This window comes from Podarcis vaucheri, assembly GCF_965113315.1.
Source record: "Podarcis vaucheri genome assembly, chromosome: 7".
NCBI lineage: Eukaryota > Metazoa > Chordata > Lepidosauria > Squamata > Lacertidae > Podarcis > Podarcis vaucheri.
Genome location: NC_138765.1, coordinates 21,371,158 through 21,390,684, shown reverse-complemented (window position 1 = coordinate 21,390,684; position 19,527 = coordinate 21,371,158). Strand labels below are relative to the sequence as shown.

Genomic DNA, 19,527 nt, shown 5'->3' with positions numbered 1-19,527 from the left:
GTCTGCATATAAGACACCAGCAAAAGCATGAAATCAAATATAGCCAGCAAATGTAGAAAAAACAAGCCACGCCAAAAATTTATTGCGAGTACAGAATTTGAGCCTTCTTGGCGCAGATGGAGGACCATAGGGTTTTTCTTGGCCTGGAGTGTCGACAGCCAAGCCCTCAGATCCAGGCAGCATCTCCCTCCCCAGCCTCAGGATGCACAAAGGAAAGAACAAAGAATTCACAAATGTTCTTGTTCTACAGCGAGGCTGGTTTAATGTAATGAAAACACAACTTTTGTTGCAGTTGTAACACGAGAAAAGGCAACACTTCTTGTAGGCCAAGAAAAATGGACGGAGGTTGTGGGAGCAAATGGAGGACAAACCAGGATGTGTCAGGCAGAGGATGGATGGGTTTGGGGTGGGGGAGCTAAGGGAGTGCTCCCCTGTTGGGGGATAACAGGTTACATTACGATCTGTCAAAGCAGATCTGTCAATCAAAGCAGCCCCACCCACCCCGCCCTGCTCCTGCCAATCAGTGCAGTCCTCCAGAGGACAGGAGATGGCTTCAGGCTGGAGTCACGTCATAGTTCCTGTAAAGGAAGGAAACAGGGATCAGGGCAAGGAATATGAGAATACATGTTAGGCTCCTTGGGATGATCTATTTACTGAGTATTCGTCCTGATTCTCTTGCACAAAGCATACGCAGAGGTTCAGGCACTTTCAAGCAGCCATTTCATTGATTTGTTTACAGGGAGATGAGATGGCATTGGCTATTTAACGAGCTTTTGTTCTGATCTGTGTGCAGCAATGTTAGATAATGTTGCGCCCAGTGGTTATGGGTGTCCATTGGGAGTGGGGGAGCAGAAAGCAGGGAGCCCAACTTTCGGTTGCCCCACAGCTAATGACAGGCCAAGACAACTCATTCTGGAATTAATGGAGACCAAGGGCTTGCCTTTTCTGCAAAATCCACGCACAATCTAGATCGATTGCGGATTTCTTTGCGCTTCTTGAGAAACTGCTTTCATTCTGAAAATAAAAGCTTGTTGTAGACTGATTTTTCACTTCCTGATCATTTAAAAAACAGATGCAGATGGTTCCAGCAACGGGGAGATGGGTGTCTCTCCCCCCCCCCGACCAATGAAAGTGTTGGTGGACCAGAGTGAACATGATGACAATCACCAGTTTCTTCTTTTTTCACCTGGGGTATGGGCAGGGAGAAAAGGCTTGGGTAACCTAATGAAGGGGAGAGTTTTCAAATGCATATCAAATAGCCACAACCACCCTTGTAGATCTAGTATCAATCTAGATAAATATAAGATGAGTGTGTAGGCAGCCCCAAAGTTCCAGTATGCATTTTGATCCCTCCCACAAATAGTGACACCTTAATTACATATACGTAGGCTGCATTCATATTCCAGCATTTGGACTTTCACAAGATGGAATTAATTAGAGATGAGGAAACAGGAATGGGTGGGTGGGAAGGCGTTGCTCACTTTGTCCGCTTCTTCCCTCTGCATCGAGATTTTCCATGTTTCCCACCTGGAAGTGGAAAGAGAACAAATTGTTTTCTGAACTCTTCCTCCTAGAGTAAAGGCCCATTTTCTGAACCCAGCCCTTCAGCCTCCCCTCTCTAGCCCCCTCCTAAGATCTACCAGATCCTGTTGCCAGATACAAAAGGCATACTATTAGAATGGAGGCGGGCAGGGCTGGAGGAAGCACAGTGCCTCTAAGCAGCTGTTGAGTGCAGAATTTGCTTTGAGTTTTGCAGATCCCAATTATCAGTCGTGCACTTACTACTTAGGGCTTGTCCACACTTCGACTTCCCCTGCCACTTTCTCCTCGGGAAACCTGCTCTTTACTGCTGAATCGAAGCAAACGTCAGCCAGGTTTTCCGTGGATTGATATTTGCTCCGATTCAGTGGTAAAGAGCAGGTTTTCCCTGGGAAGGCAGCAGGGCGAACAGAAAACCACTTGGACCTGTGTCTAGAAAGAATGGGACATGCGGAAAACTGCATGGTCTTGTGCTTTCTAGGCTTGGGACAAGCAAAGTGTGGATGAGCCCTTAATAAAGTCTCAGATGAGGAGAGGAGAGGGGCGATTATGTGAATATCCAGGCACAATTATTCTTCTACTTCTCCACTCTTTTGCCACCCATATTTAGGGAGAGAACTCAAAGCAGCTCCACTCATCCCAGTTGCTCATACTTACAGGTGAGAATGAGAATGCCAAGGATGAAGAGGATGGCAGCAGCTATCAAGCCCCCTTTGCGCAGGGAATAGTAATCTGCAAGGGTATGGAGAAAAGCAGTCATTTAATGCAAGCCTGAAGTACACACTAGAGCTGTGTACAAATTAGCAGCTCAAAATACAGCAAGGTTGTTCTTTTTCTCAATTAGGATCAAAGCTGGTGGGGGCAGGGAGGAACCAAAATATAGTACAACAGCAGTGCTTTTTTTTGCCCTAGAAAAAGAAGTGCTGGAACTCACCATGAAATCCTCCCTAGTTCTCCTGAGTTCCTGTGAGTTCCCCCTGAAAAAGCCACGTGCAACAGTGTACACACTCCCGTTTAATCTGCAGCCAGCACATTTCCAATTCTTTTGGGAAATGGTGTGCAAACAATGTAAGCCAAAGTAGCAATGGGAGTGCACTGGGTGTAAACAGGAATGGGTACATCGCCATTCCTTCACTCTGTTTCCAGAGTTGAGAGATGAGTGTTGTTCCTTTAAGTAGCCAAAACTGCACTAGCCACAAACAAGAGGATCAAGGAGGTTTGGGAGAACCCCCAAGGTTTCCATAGATACAAAAAGAATGTAAAAGGTAAAGGGACCCCTGACTGTTAGGTCCAGTCGTTGCAGCGCTCATCTCGTTTTATTGGCCAAGGGAGCTTCCGTACAGCTTCCGGGTCATGTGGCCAGCATGACTAAGCCACTTCTGGCTAACCAAAGCAGCACACGGAAACGCCATTTACCTTCCCGCCAGAGCAGTACCTATTTATCTACTTGCACTTTGACGTGCTTTCGAACTGCTAGGTTGGCAGGAGCTGGGACCGAACAATGGGAGTTCACCCCGTTGTGGGGATTTGAACCGCCGACCTTCTGATCGGCAAATCCTAGGTTCTGTGGTTTAACCCACAGCGCCACCCGCATCCCTTTACAAAAAGAATGTAGGGGTGAGTAAACCCTAAACAGGCCAATGAAAACTGAGCATGCTCAGCGACCATGGAATGTTGGCTACAGCTGTGTGCAAACTATTCTTCTAAGGAAATTTCAAAGCACATTCTTTCCCTCAAAGAATTCTGGGCACCATAATTTACCTCTCACAGAGTTGCAGCTCCCAGCAACCCTTGACAAACTGGTACCCAGAATTATCTGAGACGCGGAAATGTACTTGAATGTGTTGCAAAGGTGTACTGTGTACACAACCAGATAATGGCTTTTAAGAGAGCTCAAAGGAGAGAGGACTTCTTCCTATGGTGCACACCCCTATTTCTTTTGTCCCACTGTCTCCTCTGTTCAGATGAGTTGTGCAAGTTTTCCAAAGGTGCGAAAGTCTGCATTACCTCTTAATGGATGGCAATGGTGGGATGAGAAAACATCTCAGGAGAAACCAACTTTCATTGAAAGCCCCTTTTTAAGTATCTGAAAAAGTATCTATTGTTATGAGTTTGAGGGGGAGGAAGTAGGCTGTCTGCAAGATCCTTCTAACCCCTGGATTCAGCAAGTGTTAATATATAAGCCAGGCTGCCTTCCTGTGTTGGGGTGATCACCTGGGTGATGGGCCATTAAGAGAACAAAAGAAGGGGGCTCTTTGCGAGAAGACAAATGGGTGATATCGGAGATAGTTAGTTAGAAAGTTAGATAGTTAGATAGTTAGAAAGACAAAGCCTGAGTCTGGAGTTGAGTTTGCAGTGATGTAACCTCCCTCCAGTTTGTAAAGCAACAAACTGGAGGGAGGATCAGAGGGAAATGTTTCATTTCTGTTTAAATCGAAGGCTGTGGCCATAGGAGAAACAAGACCCTTCCGGGCTGTTAATGCTGTGAACCCTTCCAGTGTAGGCTCAGGTTGTATACATGTGTAAGCAAACCATATATGATAAAGACACCACAGTTTCTGCTGTGCATCATTCCCAAAAGGAAACACAAGTCCTGGATTAGCACCTGGAACCCCTAGAATCCCCACCACTCGGAGATGGGGTGGCATGCAACACAATGGTCTGTTTCCAGCTTGTTGAGACTCACCATAATGGAAAACATTCTCTTGGTAATCTACCTTCCAAACATCTGTTAAAAAAGAAGGAATGTGAGATAGTTGAGAAATATGCCCAGCTTGCTACTATGAGGAAGAAGAGGTCATGTCTGATCCTCCTGCTACAGCAGAGGTGGGGAAACTCAGACCTACAGGCTAAATGTGCCCCTCCAAGTGTTTGCAGTGCATGAGGAAATCTCTAGCTTTTGTGTGGCTGGGCTATAGCCTTCTGTACGGAAGTGAGAGTCACACCTGTGACTGCCCACTTTTGCTTCTGGCCCCACCCACTTTTAACTCCAGCCCTGCCCACCGCTGGCCTGCAGTTCCTTGAAGGCATTGGTTTCGTCTTGGCGAAATCCCTGATATTTGCAGAAGTTTGTGTACTTAAAAGTTATATTCCTGCAATATGGGGATTGACGGCAGGAGAGCAGAATGAGGGGACTGCTCAAGCAGCAAATACTGGCAAAGGGCACCTTCCTGAACCACTGGCCATAGCCTTTGGTTGGCGGACAGAACTGTGTGTGCCACATAGCCCGTCCTGCACCCTCATGATTATCCTGCTGCCCTCACTTAAAGGACACTATTCTGCTGTTGGTGTTGAATTAAGGTTCATCTTCCAGTCCCTCAACTTCTGTACACAGAACATGGATTTGTCTTTTGCCTTCTACATACTTGTTCTCCTCCTCTGGTCTACAGATGGCTGTTGAGCTTGGGTAACTTCTGGAAAAGAAAATGCAGAAGGAGACAGGTGAGCTGGTTCCATTCTTTTGGATGTGGCAAAGCAAACTCTTTCTGATTGTTCCCTCTCTCTGCCCACCTCCCCTCATGGGTGGTCCATGGTTCTTATGCTCACCTGCAGCACTGGTGAAGCTCACACTGCTAGGGGTGATGCCGTTAGTTGTCTCCACTTCAGCTACAGATGTCTCTTCTACTGCATATTAAGAAAAGAGTGTTACACTGGAGCTAGGATGAAATCCCCTTGTAGGTAATTTCAGTCTCCTGGCCCTACAACTTTCCTTGCCAGTTCTGATGTTGCTAGCTTCCTCATGAGACCAGTCTGGCAATGGCTCGCTGGGGGTGGGTCATGAAGAAGCAAAAGGCTGATAATGGCCTGGTTTGTTTGATAATGGTGAGCCATTGGCAAAACATAAGACCCTTTGCTTTTGGGGGTAAATGGTCACCCTACCCCAAAAGCTATTGGGCAGAATGTCTTATGCATTTTTCAATGAGCTTGAGAAACAGAGGTTGCCAGGGGCAGGGAGGGAATGTTGTTTGAACTGTTGGGAGAATTCTGCCCCATCCGTGAAGAATTTCCCGAAGGGCCATCTAGCTCAATCCCTTGCAATGCAGGAATCTTTTTACCCAACGTGCTCGAACCCATGTCCATGAGATTAAGAGTCACGTGCTCTACCGACTGAAATGTCCCCCCTCTGCTCACGACAAGGGTGGAGAATTTGGGTAGGCCATTTTCACTATCACGTCATGATTTACAACTCACACACAGGCTGTGGGAATGGTGAGCCTGAACCCACCCTGACCAGTTGTTGGACTACAACTACCATGATCCCCAAACACCGGCCATGCTGGCTGGGGCTGGTGAGAGTTGAAGTCTTGCAACATCTGCAGGAGGGCCACAAGTCCTCCACCCCGGTTGCAACACACAAGCATAAATGTTATCTAAGGATTTTCCCTTCCTGGAATGCTTCCAGACAAGTGGTTTATTGAGCATTCATCCTGATTTTGCTACCGGGAGATTAGATGGTGTTGGCTATTTAGTGAACATTTATTCTGATTTGTTTGCAGGGAGGTTTTGTGAGCACCACAGCACAACTAATAAATTGGAATGGTGTGTGGATGGTCCAGTATAAATCTACCACTATTGCACTATTTTTTTGCCACAGTGATATGCTGCAGAACACAACCACAAAAAGGAAAAACCCGCTCCAGTCTGAAGGAGCCGTGTGTGTGTGTGTGTGTGTGTGTGTGTGTGTGTGTGTGTGTATGCAGTCATCCTTCATGCCAATAGGGGGGAATTAAACATCCTTTTACATTTGACAATATTTGCAGGTAGAAGTTCTGGTCTTGTCTTATATATCTTGCACAAATATCCATGGAATTATGGAAGGATTCCATCCCAAGGATGTTCTCAGCCACATACCCCTTAGTGATGCATTCTCCCGTTGCTGGAAATTCAGAGGGCTTGCCGTCATACTTTCAGCCTCTGGCTCCTCTGCTATAGAAGACCAGGATATAGAGAAGAAATGTTGGGTTAGAAAGATCTGCAAGTCCTCTTCCTCGAGTGCTACACTGCTACTACCGATTGCAGCTGGCCAGATGTCAACATGGAGGGCAGAACTCCTGTGTCTTTATAAAAACTGATTGAAGCTGGTGGTTTGTACACACATCCTATTTATGCCTCTAGCCAAAAAAGTTCTGCAGACTTTCATAGTGTTTCAAGAATGTTCCAAGAACCACTGGGCCCATGGGGTGGGCAAATATGGCATTTTTTAGGTTCTCCTGGTGTCTTATTTTCCAAATCTTAAGTTCAGTTCTCCCACATTTCCACAATACCTTGCAATTTGTTTTCTGCATGAATCCCAGGCTTCGGCTACGGGAGAAGCAATATCTTCTTGGGGTGTTAATGCCATGAGCCCCTCCATCATAGGGTCAGGTTGTCGATATGTGTAAATAAACCATGTCTTCTAAAGACTGTCCCTCATTTTAAGGAAACCAGTTGGGGTTGCGTGCAACAATATATATGTTGTTATAAATTAGGTATGTTTTGCAAGTCGCAAGTCCACAGTTAGAATCAACAAGCAGCCGTAACAAAGTTGACAAGCAACTGAAACAAAAATGTACCAAGGTATTTTCCCCTTGAAGTGCAAATCAGTTGTGCAACCAAGACATGTAACATTCCAAATTTCACTTTCTTTACATGTAAACAAAACCCACAAAGCTTTAGGAGGATGGGGAAACATTGTAAATTGCATTTGGTATATATGCAAGGTAATGAAATGATAGAAGCAAGTATAAGTAATAAAATTAACTCTAGCCATAGATAATCAGAAAAATCCAAATATTCAATCATTTCAATACTTTGTAAAGCCATGGTATGTATTTGGGAACAGAAAGTTTTTCTTACTGTGCTCAGAAAAGGAGGTCAAGTTTCTTATTACCGTACTTGCCATCTCCCCACCCCTCCTGCCTTCGGCTCTAATATAAATGTTATGTACTGAGTTGAATAGGATCCAAATTGCAGCAGTCTGATTGGTCCTAGAACAATAGGATCCAGAATGCAGCAGTCTGATTGGTCTGCAGGAGCCACCCAATCCAACTCTAGGTGGAAGTGAATCCGCAACCTGATTGGCCTACAGGAGATTCCCAGAATTAGCCAATCAAGTGGGGCCCATTGTGTAAATAATGTATATAAAGCAGACAGTTCAGGGAAACATCCCCATTCCTCACTACTATGAGCTGAATAAAGAGCATGAAATCCACGCTCAACTCTGAGTATATTTCAGTAAAGTATTAGCTTAACCCTTGAAACGAACACCTACACTTCTACCTTATCTATTTATCTATTCATTTATATGATGGGACTGTAATGGCTGGTAATAAATGTAATAGAAGAAGAAGAAGATCATGGTCCTCCTCAGAAGACTATTTAGTTAGGAGTCTAAAATTACAACACTGCACCATTGTTGGTTGCATTTATTTTTATTTTTAATAAAATGAAAAGCAGCTTTGGGAGAGGGGAATTTAGAATAGAGAAGGAACATCGGGAGGGAGCCTTTAACCCTTGCCCTGCCTGCTATTTTTCTCTGTTCAAAGTCACACATACTACATTAGCTTTATTTCCCTCCCAGGGGCATGGGGTTCAAAACTGATACTGCTGACCTTTAACTAAGAAAGAATGTGAGTGCTTTTGAAGGGGCAGGCAGATGTTGGCAACAAAGTGATTTGGGGTTTGTTTGTTTGTTTGTTTGTTTGTTTGTTTGTTTGGCTGCATTATGAATGCATCACCATGCCTTTTGGGAAGGTCCAGGTATGGCTAGTCATTTGCAGAACTGTAAAACTTACTTGTCCTATCCTATCAAACCAATCCATTCTTAAGGAAATCAGCCTTGAGTGCTCACTGGAAGGACAGATCCTGAAGGTGAGGCTCCAGTACTTTGGCCACCTCATGAGAAGAGAAGACTCCCTGGAAAAGACCCTGATGTTGGGAAAGATTGAGGGCACAAGGAGAAGGGGACGACAGAGGACGAGATGGTTGGACAGAGGACGAGATGGTTGAACATGAGTTTGACCAAACTACGGGAGGCAGTGGAAGACAGGAGTCCCCAGCGTGCTCTGGTCCATGGGGTCACGAAGAGTCAGACATGCTAAAGCACAGAATGAACTCAGGCTTGCTAGAGAGGTTAAAAGCAACAAAAAAGGCTTTTATGGGTATGTTCGTAGCAAAAGGAAGGACAAAGAAACAATGGGATCACTCAGAGGAGAAGATGGTGAAATGCAAACAGGGGACACAGAAAGGGCTGAACTACTCAATGCCTTCTTTGCCTCAGTCTTCTCCGATAAAGAAAACAATGCCCGACCTGAAGAATTTGGAGCAAATGATTCAGCAAAGGAAACACAGCCCAGAATAACTAAGGAGATAGTACAAGAATATTTGGCTAGTTTAGATGTATTCAAGTCTCCAGGGCCAGATGAACTGCATCCAAGAGTATTAAAAGAACTGGCAGATGTGATCTCAGAACCACTGGCAGTCATCTTTGAGAATTCCTGGAGAACAGGCGAAGTCCCGGCAGACTGGAGGAGGGCAAATGTTGTCCCTATTTTCAAAAAGGGGAAAAGAGAGGACCCAAATAATTACCGCCCAGTCAGTCTGACATCAATAGCAGGGAAGATTCTGGAGCAGATCATTAAGCAAACAGTCTGTGAGCACCTAGAAAGGAATGCTGTGATCACCAATAGTCAGCATGGATTTCTGAAAAATAAGTCATGTCAGACTAACCTGATCTCGTTTTTTGACAGAATTACAAGCCTGGTAGATGAAGGGAATGCAGTGGATGTAGCCTACCTTGATTTCAGCAAGGCATTTGACAAGGTGCCCCATGATATTCTTGTAAAGAAGCTGGTAAAATGCGGTCTTGACTATGCTACCACTCAGTGGATTTGTAACTGGCTGACTGACCGAACCCAAAGGGTGCTCATCAATGGTTCCTCTTCATCCTGGAGAAGAGTGACTAGTGGGGTGCCACAGGGTTCTGTCTTGGGCCCGGTCTTATTCAACATCTTTATCAACGACTTGGATGATGGACTCAAGGGCATCCTGATCAAATTTGCAGATGACACCAAACTGGGAGGGGTGGCTAACACCCCAGAGGACAGGATCACACTTCAAAACGACCTTGACAGATTAGAGAACTGGGCAAAAATAAACAAGATGAATTTTAACAGGGAGAAATGTAAAGTATTGGGCAAAAAAAATGAGAGGCACAAATACAAGATGGGTGACACCTGGCTTGAGAGCAGTACATGTGAAAAGGATCTAGGAGTCTTGGTTGACCACAAACTTGACATGAACCAACAGTGTGACGCGGCAGCTAAAAAAGCCAATGCAATTCTGGGCTGCATCAATAGGAGTATAGCATCTAGATCAAGGGAAGTAATAGTGCCACTGTATTATGCTCTGGTCAGACCACACCTGGAGTACTGTGTCCAGTTCTGGGCACCACAATTCAAGAAGGACACTGACAAACTGGAACGTGTCCAGAGGAGGGCAACCAAAATGGTCAAAGGCCTGGAAACGATGCCTTATGAGGAACGGCTAAGGGAGCTGGGCATGTTTAGCCTGGAGAAGAGGAGGTTAAGGGGTGATATGATAGCCATGTTCAAATATATAAAAGGATGTCACATAGAGGAGGGAGAAAGGTTGTTTTCTGCTGCTCCGGAGAAGCGGACACGGAGCAATGGATCCAAACTACAAGAAAGAAGATTCCACCTAAACATTAGGAAGAACTTCCTGACAGTAAGAGCTGTTCGACAGTGGAATTTGCTGCCAAGGAGTGTGGTGGAGTCTCCTACTTTGGAGGTCTTTAAGCAGAGGCTTGACAACCATATGTCAGGAGTGCTCTGGTGGTGTTTCCTGCTTGGCAGGGGGTTGGACTCGATGGCCCTTGTGGTCTCTTCCAACTCTATGATTCTATGATTCTATGATTCTATGACTAAATGACTAAACAAACAAAACTTACCTGTGGACGGCAAAAAGGACTCAGTTGTGGCTCTATCGCCATCTGCCTCCTGCCCCACAAGTGGGGATGAGGTACCTGAAACCAAAGCCACAAGCTCACATAAATATCCTTCTGAGCATGCAGAGATAGCCTGATGATGTGTCAGCATAGCTAGGGAATCTGGGGCCCCTCCAGATGTTGTTCAATTCCAACTCCCATCATCCACAGTCAGCATGGCCAAAGGTCAGGGATGATGGGAGTTGGAGTCCAACCAACTGGCTGACATCAGTTTAAGCAAAATCTAAAGTCTTAAGGGCCAAGGGCTGCGTTCAACAAAACAAAGACTGGTTTTCAGACTTAAAGTTGTTGATGACTGACCAAAAGGGAAATGCACCAATTTTTGTTTGAAAGTGCATGCTTCTCAGCAAAATCCAAACCCAAGATCCATTTCATTTGCTGGAATGAAAGCAAGAATGCAGTGGGTTGAAGTCCTTTCTGTGCATGAACAGCAAAATCTTTCTTTTGTACATGTTTATTCCAGGCTTTCTGCAAGAAGCTTGCAGAAGTGCCCCCCCCCGCACTCCATTTTATCCTTGCAACAGCCCTGTGAGGTAGACTAAGTGATTGGCCCAATATCTTTTTTTAATAAATAATTTTTATTAACCGGCCAATCAAATCAAATTAAATCACATCACATAAGTTCCGAATTACAAAGCCGAATTTTAAATTTTGTGGGGGGGGGGGCGCCATATTTCAAGATCCAAAGGGGGATTCTGATCATCTTCTTGCTACTGCATTAATGTCCAAATCAGACCAAATCAGTCCAAACAGAGTTCATAATTCTATCCAGTCTTATCTTGCTGTTTCCACATCACATCTTGTTCATATATTTTCTCTTTTTTTCTTTATGATCTCTTCTGATAGTCTCCTTAAGCCGATAAACACCAATATTAATCCTGTGTGAATTTTTCCGTTCTTCCAATCCTCAAATCGAGATGGTTTTCATATATCATCACCTTCATAGATAACATCGCTCTTTCCATCATTATCTCGCAAAACTGTTGCTCTTGAGTCCCTCTGAGGAGTTTCACCCACAGTATAAAAGCAGCTCTATTTCTCTATTTCTCCTCCCAGACTCAAAACCTCTGACAGAACTTCCCAATATGGCGATGGCAATTTTAACTGTGTCATTCCAGAGCTCTTGTACATTCCACGCTCTTCTTAAAACATGCTTTGGTTCAAATGTTTATCTCCACACAGTCTTAAATCCACAGCTTAAGTCCTTAAAACGACATTTATGACTCGTGAGGGGAGGGGATTCTTGTTTAATCACATAAGGAAAGAAAGGAGAGTTTTTCCCCCTCCCCCATCAGTCATTTGCCATACCGTATCTTAGCGTATCTTCTCATGATTTATTCTTGTCTTGTTTTGTTAGAGATCTCTTCTGTTAGCAGTCTTTTACTCCCCCTTCTTCATTGAAATATGTGCAATTAGCTTCATCCAAATTGTTTCTTTTGAAGTTCTTGCAGCTAGTGGCGCGGATCAGGGACGGCGTCCAGGAGTGCCGGAATCCCACAGGAGGGCTTTGTGCCTAGTGCCCCCACCCCCACAAATTCGGGGGTGGGTAGGGCACAGCAGGCAAGGGCAGTCCCCCCCACCATCCGGGGGGGGGGGTAAGGAGGCTAATTACCCCCATCATAGCCTCCAAATTACCTCGTGTGGGTCGGAGAGATGTTATTGTCAGCCATCTTCCGATACGCCCCTAGTGGCCCCATGTGACTGGCCCAATATCATCCAACAGGCTTCTATGCTGAGATTTTTGTACATGATACTTGGCTGGAGAACTGCATTGCAAAATCAAGAGAAATGTGAATTTTGAAAGATGGCTGTGTTTTGGTTCCCATATTGTTTCAGAAAATATGAATCAGTTAAGTTTGCCTTTAATTGCAAACTGAATCCAGCTTCTCCCTGCTCCTTGGGCAGAAGCCAGGCACGGTCTGCATCCTCCAGGTGTTTTTCAGCAATGTTTTCAAGTCAGCCCATGCAATTGAACATGGCAAGGCATTACTACATCTCTCTGCTTTCCTCACCACAAACACTTTGCAACGATAATAAATAAAGGCACTTGACTGGTTTCAAAATAGCATAAAGTAACATAAAGTAACAGCTACAATATAAAACTTAAGAACTAAAACAGGGGTATCCAGCATTTTTGGACTACAATCCCCATCGGCCAACATGGCCAGTGGTGGGCACTGATGGGAGATGTAATCCCAAACTTCAGCCGGGCACCATATTGGTGTGGGAATGTTGCGGAAAGCTAGGAGAGGATATATTGTTTAAATATTATCTCTCCTCGCTCACGCTTATGAGTAAGTAGCAGAGCACATTCCCTTGCACATTTCTGGAGGCTAGCTGATGGATTTGTGAGAATCATTTGAGTTAAGCAATCCAGTCTGGCTTGTCCAGTCTGGATTGTTCCTGGTCAGTTTCCCCTTATGTTTCCCTCTGAAAATAATAATACAACAGTCTTCATTAAAAGTAACAGTAAAGTTTGCTTACATTCAGTTCACAGTATTGTCCTGAAGGCAGGTTTTATCTTGTAGTTACATTTACAGTTGTAGAGAAAAGAAGTCTGAGCTAGGCCTCAGACTTTCCACCTTGTGGCTTACATCCTCTGAAAGGATGAGCCACTTGCTTCTGGCTAAGAGCCAGCGGATGATGGTAAAAAAGCAGCAAAAGAGCAAAATGTCCAAAAGAGGAAGATGGCTGCATGACTAGCCCTTTTATAGGGTCTGCTAGGGTCACACCCGTGGGACGCGGGCGGCGCTGTGGGTTAAACCACAGAGCCTAGGACTTTCCGATCAGAAGGTCGGTGGTTCGAATCCCCGTGACGGGGTGAGCTCCCGTTGCTCGGTCCCAGCTCCTGCCAACCTAGCAGTTCGAAAGCACGTCAAAGTGCAAGTAGATAAGTAGCTACCGCTCTGGCGGTAAGGTAAATGGCATTTCCGTGTGCTGCTCTGGTTTGCCAGAAGCGGCTTAGTCATGCTGGCCACATGACCCGGAAGCTGTACGCCGGCTCCCTCGGCCAATAAAGCGAGATGAGCGCCGCAACCCCAGAGTTGGCCACGACTGCACCTAATGGTCAGGGGTCCCTTTACCTTTACCTTTATAGGGTCACACCCATCTACCTGGTCACAAAGGTGTGACAGGAAGTCCTCCTGTCTGGAGCAACATTCTCCTGCGTGTCCACTCTGGGCAAACAGGAACTGTTGTATTTGACTGCTTCAGTGATGTTACACCCCACAATTGGCATTCCCTGAACTTTAATTATTTGTTCTCCCATGTCATTTATTTAATAATAATAATAATAATAAATAATTTTTATATATATACCCTGCCCTTCTCAGTTCAGAAAACCGGGCTCAGGGCGACTAACAACAAATTTAAAACACTTAATTGATGCAACAAAAAACAGCATAAAATATAGTATAAAACACGAATAACAATAAATTCAGAATTCAAAAATCAATTTAGGGGAAAAATCCATCCAATAAACATTAGATGATCACCAGGGCTAGCTGGCTAAATGAGTCCTATTTGGGCCAGTGAGGAGACCAGGGGAGAATTAGCTGTGGGATCCAGAGTGGGTAATCTTCATAAAAAGGGGGGGGGAGATTAGCTTTTGTTCTCCTTCACCCTGGATTACAGAACTCGAAAACCGCCAGGAGCACCGTCTGAGGAGGTCCTTCCAGAAGGATCAGTGCCTACTTCAAGGCCAAAACCTAGCTTGGATCACCTTTATTGACACATTCAGATAATGGAAGCTAAGCTTAGAGGAAGTCACCGCTCTTGGCAGTTCCCTTAAGCAGCTTGTTGCAATTTGCAGCGACTGGAAGCGCCCAAGCAGCTGGAGGGTCTGTTGCTCTGCCTCCGCAGCACATGCAGGAAGGGATGACTGGGCTGAGAAACAGTCGCCATGGCATTTCTGGATTCTCGGAAATGCCAGCATATGTTTTGCCTTATTTGAGGATAATTATTTTTAATTGGCAGGGGAAAATATTTCACAACAGTATTTCTTCGCTACGTTTGCCCAAATGTCCCAGTCATTTGTCTCCAAAAGATAGGGGTGGCAATAATGTTGAAATCTGCTGGCTGATGGGCAAAGTGGGAAAGGATGGCTTCCATATTCTAGGAGGCCACTTGTGTCTCCAGACCAGGGTTAGGCAACGGGGTGCTCTGTAGGTGCTGTTGGACTTCAGCTCCCATAAGCCCCAACCAATGTAGGCAATGGGCAGAAATGATGGATTTGCTAAACCATAACTCCAGATGACTTGTGCACTTCTGCTAGGGCAGCCTTCCCCAATCTGATGCCCTCCATATAATGTTGGACTACAGCTCCCTTCTTCTCTGGCCATACTAGTTGGGGATGGTGGGAACTGTAGTTCAAAACGCCTAGAGGACACTAGCTGCTAAGGTGGAAAGGCTGCAGCTCATAGAGAACTTTGGGGGTGTGAACTCACAACTGGTTAATGTCATGGAGGCAGGAGTTTGAATGCACACCTGGACTAACACACTGAAGAGGGAGAATCTTACCTTGAGCATCTACAGGACCACTGAGGCTCACACAGACAAGCAGCAGAAAGACAAAGAGCTGGAAAAGACATAAATTCAGCCATCATGACCCTAGTTCAGATTGTGCCCCATAGCGCCAACACTGAATGCTCTGAGTAGCAACAACTTCTCCACTGTGTGAACCAAAACAGGACAAAGTCACAGCTGGAACTGATGCACAGATCTCTCAGCCAACAAAACGCTGAATCAATTACCCTTACAGAAGCCAAGGAAACCATACCAGTGTTTGAGAGGCATGTGTCTGGGCACGTGCGTTCATTGCTCTTGTGGTGAGGCTTGATTGATGGACTGTAGAAGATTCAATGCTACTACTACTACTACTACTACTACTACTATGCATTTAGCATTCCAATGAACCAGGATCTAATTCTAGAAAAAGCACACAGCCTTCTCTAGATCTATTGCCATTTATTTTCATTATTTTCACTGTTGGCCATAGCTTCTTTAAGCCATAGAATCAGACTCAGGGTTCTGTCGTTTCCCCAGCTTCTGATCAACTCCCATGTTATTTTTCATACAACAGAGATAAATATAGCCACCAACCGGGGGGGGGGGGGGAATGATACAACCCTGAGCGTTGCAGTGGCTTAACAGGCAACTTATGCTGTGTACTCTCTATTCCTATAAAATGCCTTCGGAAGACGTACTTTTCTTTCAGAGTTCTGGGCACTGTAGTTTACCGTAGTCACAGAGTTGCAACTCCCAGCACCCCTTAGCAAACTACAGTGGCCAGAAATCTTTGAGGGAAAGAAGGTGCTTCAAACAGGCTTTAAAGGGAGAGTGTGTACACATTCATAATTTCACTTTGGATTGTCCCCACTAACTTTCACGCAGCAAGTTAGAACTGTTTCATTTCAGGAGGTTTTTGCACTATGAGTGCTGTTCTGATGCTTTCTCCTCCGTTTCTAAACTACGTTTCGAAGTTTGTAGATCTTACATTTTTATTCTGTATAACCTGCTTTCAGCCCCAGATGAAGTGAAAAGCAGAATATATGTTTCTTTAAACAAATACTGTAAATGCCATCTTGTGCGTGTTTATAACTGATTTTTTGTTATTTCTTTCCTCTGCTAATTTATACAGCACTTCATATTTCAAAGGTAATTGCTAAGTGGTTCACAACTGCCCACAAATATAAAAGTCCATTTATTTTTTTAAAAAAATAAAACATATTTTAGACCAGCACTGATAACAATTAGATACATCAATATAAACTTTAGCAACTTTAGCAATATAAACTTTAACATATGAGACCATGATAACAACAATTTAGATCTCCCGGTAAAACAGCCACAGAGTATAGGGGAAATGTATTCTCCTGTAACAGCATAAAGAAATTCAATTATCTCTCCCTCCTGCCCAGTTTTTAAGATTTCACTGCAGCAGCACCAAATACAAATGAAATGTCCTGCCCCACGGGCACATGTCCATTATTTTGAAAATAATTGATAAAAAGGCCTCAGGAAATAAAACAACAATATAAACACCATACCCAGAGAGAGAAAGAACCCCCACATGTTGTCCGCCACTGTTTTAGATTCAGAAGCTCTGCTGAGGTTTTGAGGCCTCTCAACATCCCGTCTGTGGAGCTGGAAATATACAGGCATTTCCCCTCAGTGGAAGGCACAGTTTTTTTCACTCCAACTGCCGAAGACCTTGTGGCTTGTGCTCACACTGCTTCAAAGGATGTGAGAGCCATGATGCAGCCGTCTGAGGAGGCAGCTCTGAGCTGTCAGCCCGCCAACATCCTACAAAGGAGCCTATTGGGAGTTTACCAAAAACCTAGTTGGGGGGGGGCTCTCACTCCATCTGCCTCCCAAGCCTCGCTTGGGGTGTTTATTTTTGAAGCCTCTCCTCCTGGATCCTTTCCAATCCACTGTAGTCCCAACATCACCAAAAGGGACAACCTTCCCCACGCTTTCGGCTTTGTCTCGGGGAAGCCTAATTATTTTTGTTTTTTTGTGTTTCTCTCCCACAGTCACACACGCACACATACCAAAACTCCCAAAGTCTGATGCTTTCCGGTCGGTCTCAGACTTCTGCTTCTGAGAACCACGGCTTTGAAAGCCGGACATCCCTGGCCACACAGGCAGGCAGCTTGCTAACTATATAAGGCAAAGTCCGTACAGCAAAGAAGTTTTCTGTAAAAAAATAAACCCTTCCAAACAAGGATGGAGTGAAAAAGGCAAGCTGGTGAAAACTAGGGAAAAGTGTCTGCTTGCCTGTCCGGATTCTGGACTATAAATCCCAAGACTTTCGCTGACCGCTGAGACCATCTCCCTTCCTCCCGACTCTGGGTTGTTGTTTTTTTGCCATGTGGCTTTCATTTCCCCTGAGCCAGAGGGTCTGGTTCTTCTGGCAATTCCAACACCCCAAAGGGTTAATCCCTGGTAGGAATTTATTTCTGGCCGGCAAATTGTTCCAGAGACATGATGCAGGGGGAGAAAAGGTTCTTATGACAAAAAAAGGGGAGAGCTGGGTGGTCTATGCTGGAGAGTTGGAGGGGGGGAATCACTCACCTTCATGGCGGATGCTACAGTCCACCAGGCGTTCCGTTTGCCGGGCATCTGCAAGCGAGCGAAAGGCCCCAATAGTCATTTCCTCCTCTTGCCACTTCCTGGCCCTGGGGAGCGGTGTGAGTCATGGGCACGTGTTCCTACATTTCTGAGTGTGTGGGTATATATACGTCGAGTCCATTGCCGTGTGTGTGTGTGTTTCAAACTTTGATGGTGCACTCCCTTAGAAGTAACAGGCTCCTCTGTAAAATGACGACATGGTAACCGAACCCAGAGCAGCAAATGAGGAACGAAAGAAACCACAACCCAGACTTTTATTTTTATTTTTTTTGTTCTGCACGGCTAGGAAAGCGGTGAGACAAAGGCCATGGCTCCTTCACGGACATTAATTCACATAATTTGCCCAGAATATCGTGCCAACTTGGAGGGGCAGAACGTTTCAAAAAGGAACTTGAGAACACTGAGAACAGTTAGCCTGGCAGAGAAATTCTTAGGTTCTCTTTTTTGAAATGGGCGTTGGACGCTCGTGGCAGGAAAAGTATAGAAAAGGTAACAAAAGTCCCAGGTTAGGTCCCTGGCAACCTCTGGCAGAGCTGGGACAGGAGAGGCCCATGGCTGAAATGCTCTGTCAGTTAATCAAAGCAATACCGAGCAAGTTATGTATTGCTATGAGTTTGTAGGTGCAAGACTCCCTGAATTCCTGATCAAGCTAGGGTTAGAATTTAACTAAGGTCTGTTTGTTAAAACTGTGTGTCGGACTCATGTTAGAATCTAATCAAGATGCGCAGACCCTCCAAGTGTCCCTGTTTTCCAGGGACAGTCCTGGACTTACAGAAGCCGTCCCGGTTTCTGATTTTATCCTGGAATGCCCCACTTAGGAGGCCCTTATTTTCATTGGAGAAATGTTGGAGGGTAAGCAGTTATGCAACCCCTGAACCAAGGAGATAATAACTATACAGTACAACATTTAGAAGACATCTGAAGGCAGTCCTGTATAGGGAAGATTTTAAATGTTTAATGTTTTATTATGTTTTTATATTTTTCTGTGTATAAGACGCCCCCATGTATAAGATGACCCCTATTTTTTGAGCCCAAAATTAAGAAATAATTAATTGCTACATTCTGTGTATAATACGACCCCCAATTTTAAACTTAAGAAATGTGGGGGAAATATAGTCTTATACACAGAAAAATACAGTATGTTGGAAGCCACCCAGATTGGCTGGGGCAACCCAGTCAGATGGATGAGCTATTTTTTAAAAAAATTATTATTATTATTATTATTATTATTATTATTATTATATAAAAGGTAAAAGTAACCCTTGACCGTCGTCCAGTCGCAGACGATTCTGGGGTTGCGGCGCTCATCTTGCTTTACTGGCCGAGGGAGCTGGCGTTTATCTGTAGGCAGCTTCTGGGTCATGTGCCCAGCATAACTAAGCCACATCCGTATTATTATTAAATAGGACATTCCTATTTTCATTGGAGAAATGTTGGAGGGTATGGACCCATGTATATTAAGCTGCGCATCAGACACCTCTTTAATCCTAGGGAATCATCACGTTTTAATAGCTAATTATAAAGGTAAAGGTAAAGGGACCCCTGACCATTAGGTCCAGTCGTGGCCGACTCTGGGGTTCCAGGTCATGTGGCCAGCATGACTAAGCTGCTTCTGGCAAATCAGAGCAGTGCACAGAAATGCCGTTTACCTTCCCGCCGAAGCGATACCTATTTATCTACTTGCACTTTGACGTGCTTTCGAACTGCTAGGTTGGCAGGAGCAGGGACTGAGCAACAGGAGCTCACCCCGTCGCAGGAATTCAAACCGCCGACCTTCTGATTGGCAAGTCCTAGGCTCTGTGGTTTAACCCACAGCACCACCCGCGTCCCTTTTGATGTGATTGCCTGGGGAT

At 44.9% G+C, this 19,527-nt stretch overlaps 1 protein-coding gene across 4 annotated transcripts; it reads right to left on the bottom strand.

Moving 5' to 3' along the window:
• Window positions 1-236: 236 nt before the first annotated feature.
• LOC309537323 (uncharacterized protein) lies at window positions 237-17,852 on the bottom strand. 4 transcript variants are annotated; one of them, XM_082232178.1, is made up of 10 exons: window positions 17,618-17,852; window positions 15,062-15,119; window positions 10,487-10,561; window positions 6,391-6,462; window positions 5,086-5,160; window positions 4,905-4,952; window positions 4,226-4,267; window positions 2,197-2,271; window positions 1,482-1,527; window positions 237-578 (listed from the first exon to the last, which is right to left on the bottom strand). In XM_082232178.1, the coding sequence occupies exons 1-10, from the start codon at window positions 17,663-17,665 to the stop codon at window positions 554-556; spliced, it is 564 nt and encodes a 187-aa protein (XP_082088304.1). In that variant the 5' UTR covers window positions 17,666-17,852; the 3' UTR covers window positions 237-553. The 4 variants fall into 4 exon arrangements, with proteins under 4 accessions (XP_082088304.1, XP_082088303.1, XP_082088302.1 ...); XM_082232177.1 differs by having other exon boundaries at window positions 5,086-5,163; window positions 17,618-17,851; XM_082232176.1 differs by having other exon boundaries at window positions 6,391-6,465; window positions 17,618-17,847.
• Between the last annotated feature and the right edge of the window lie 1,675 nt (window positions 17,853-19,527).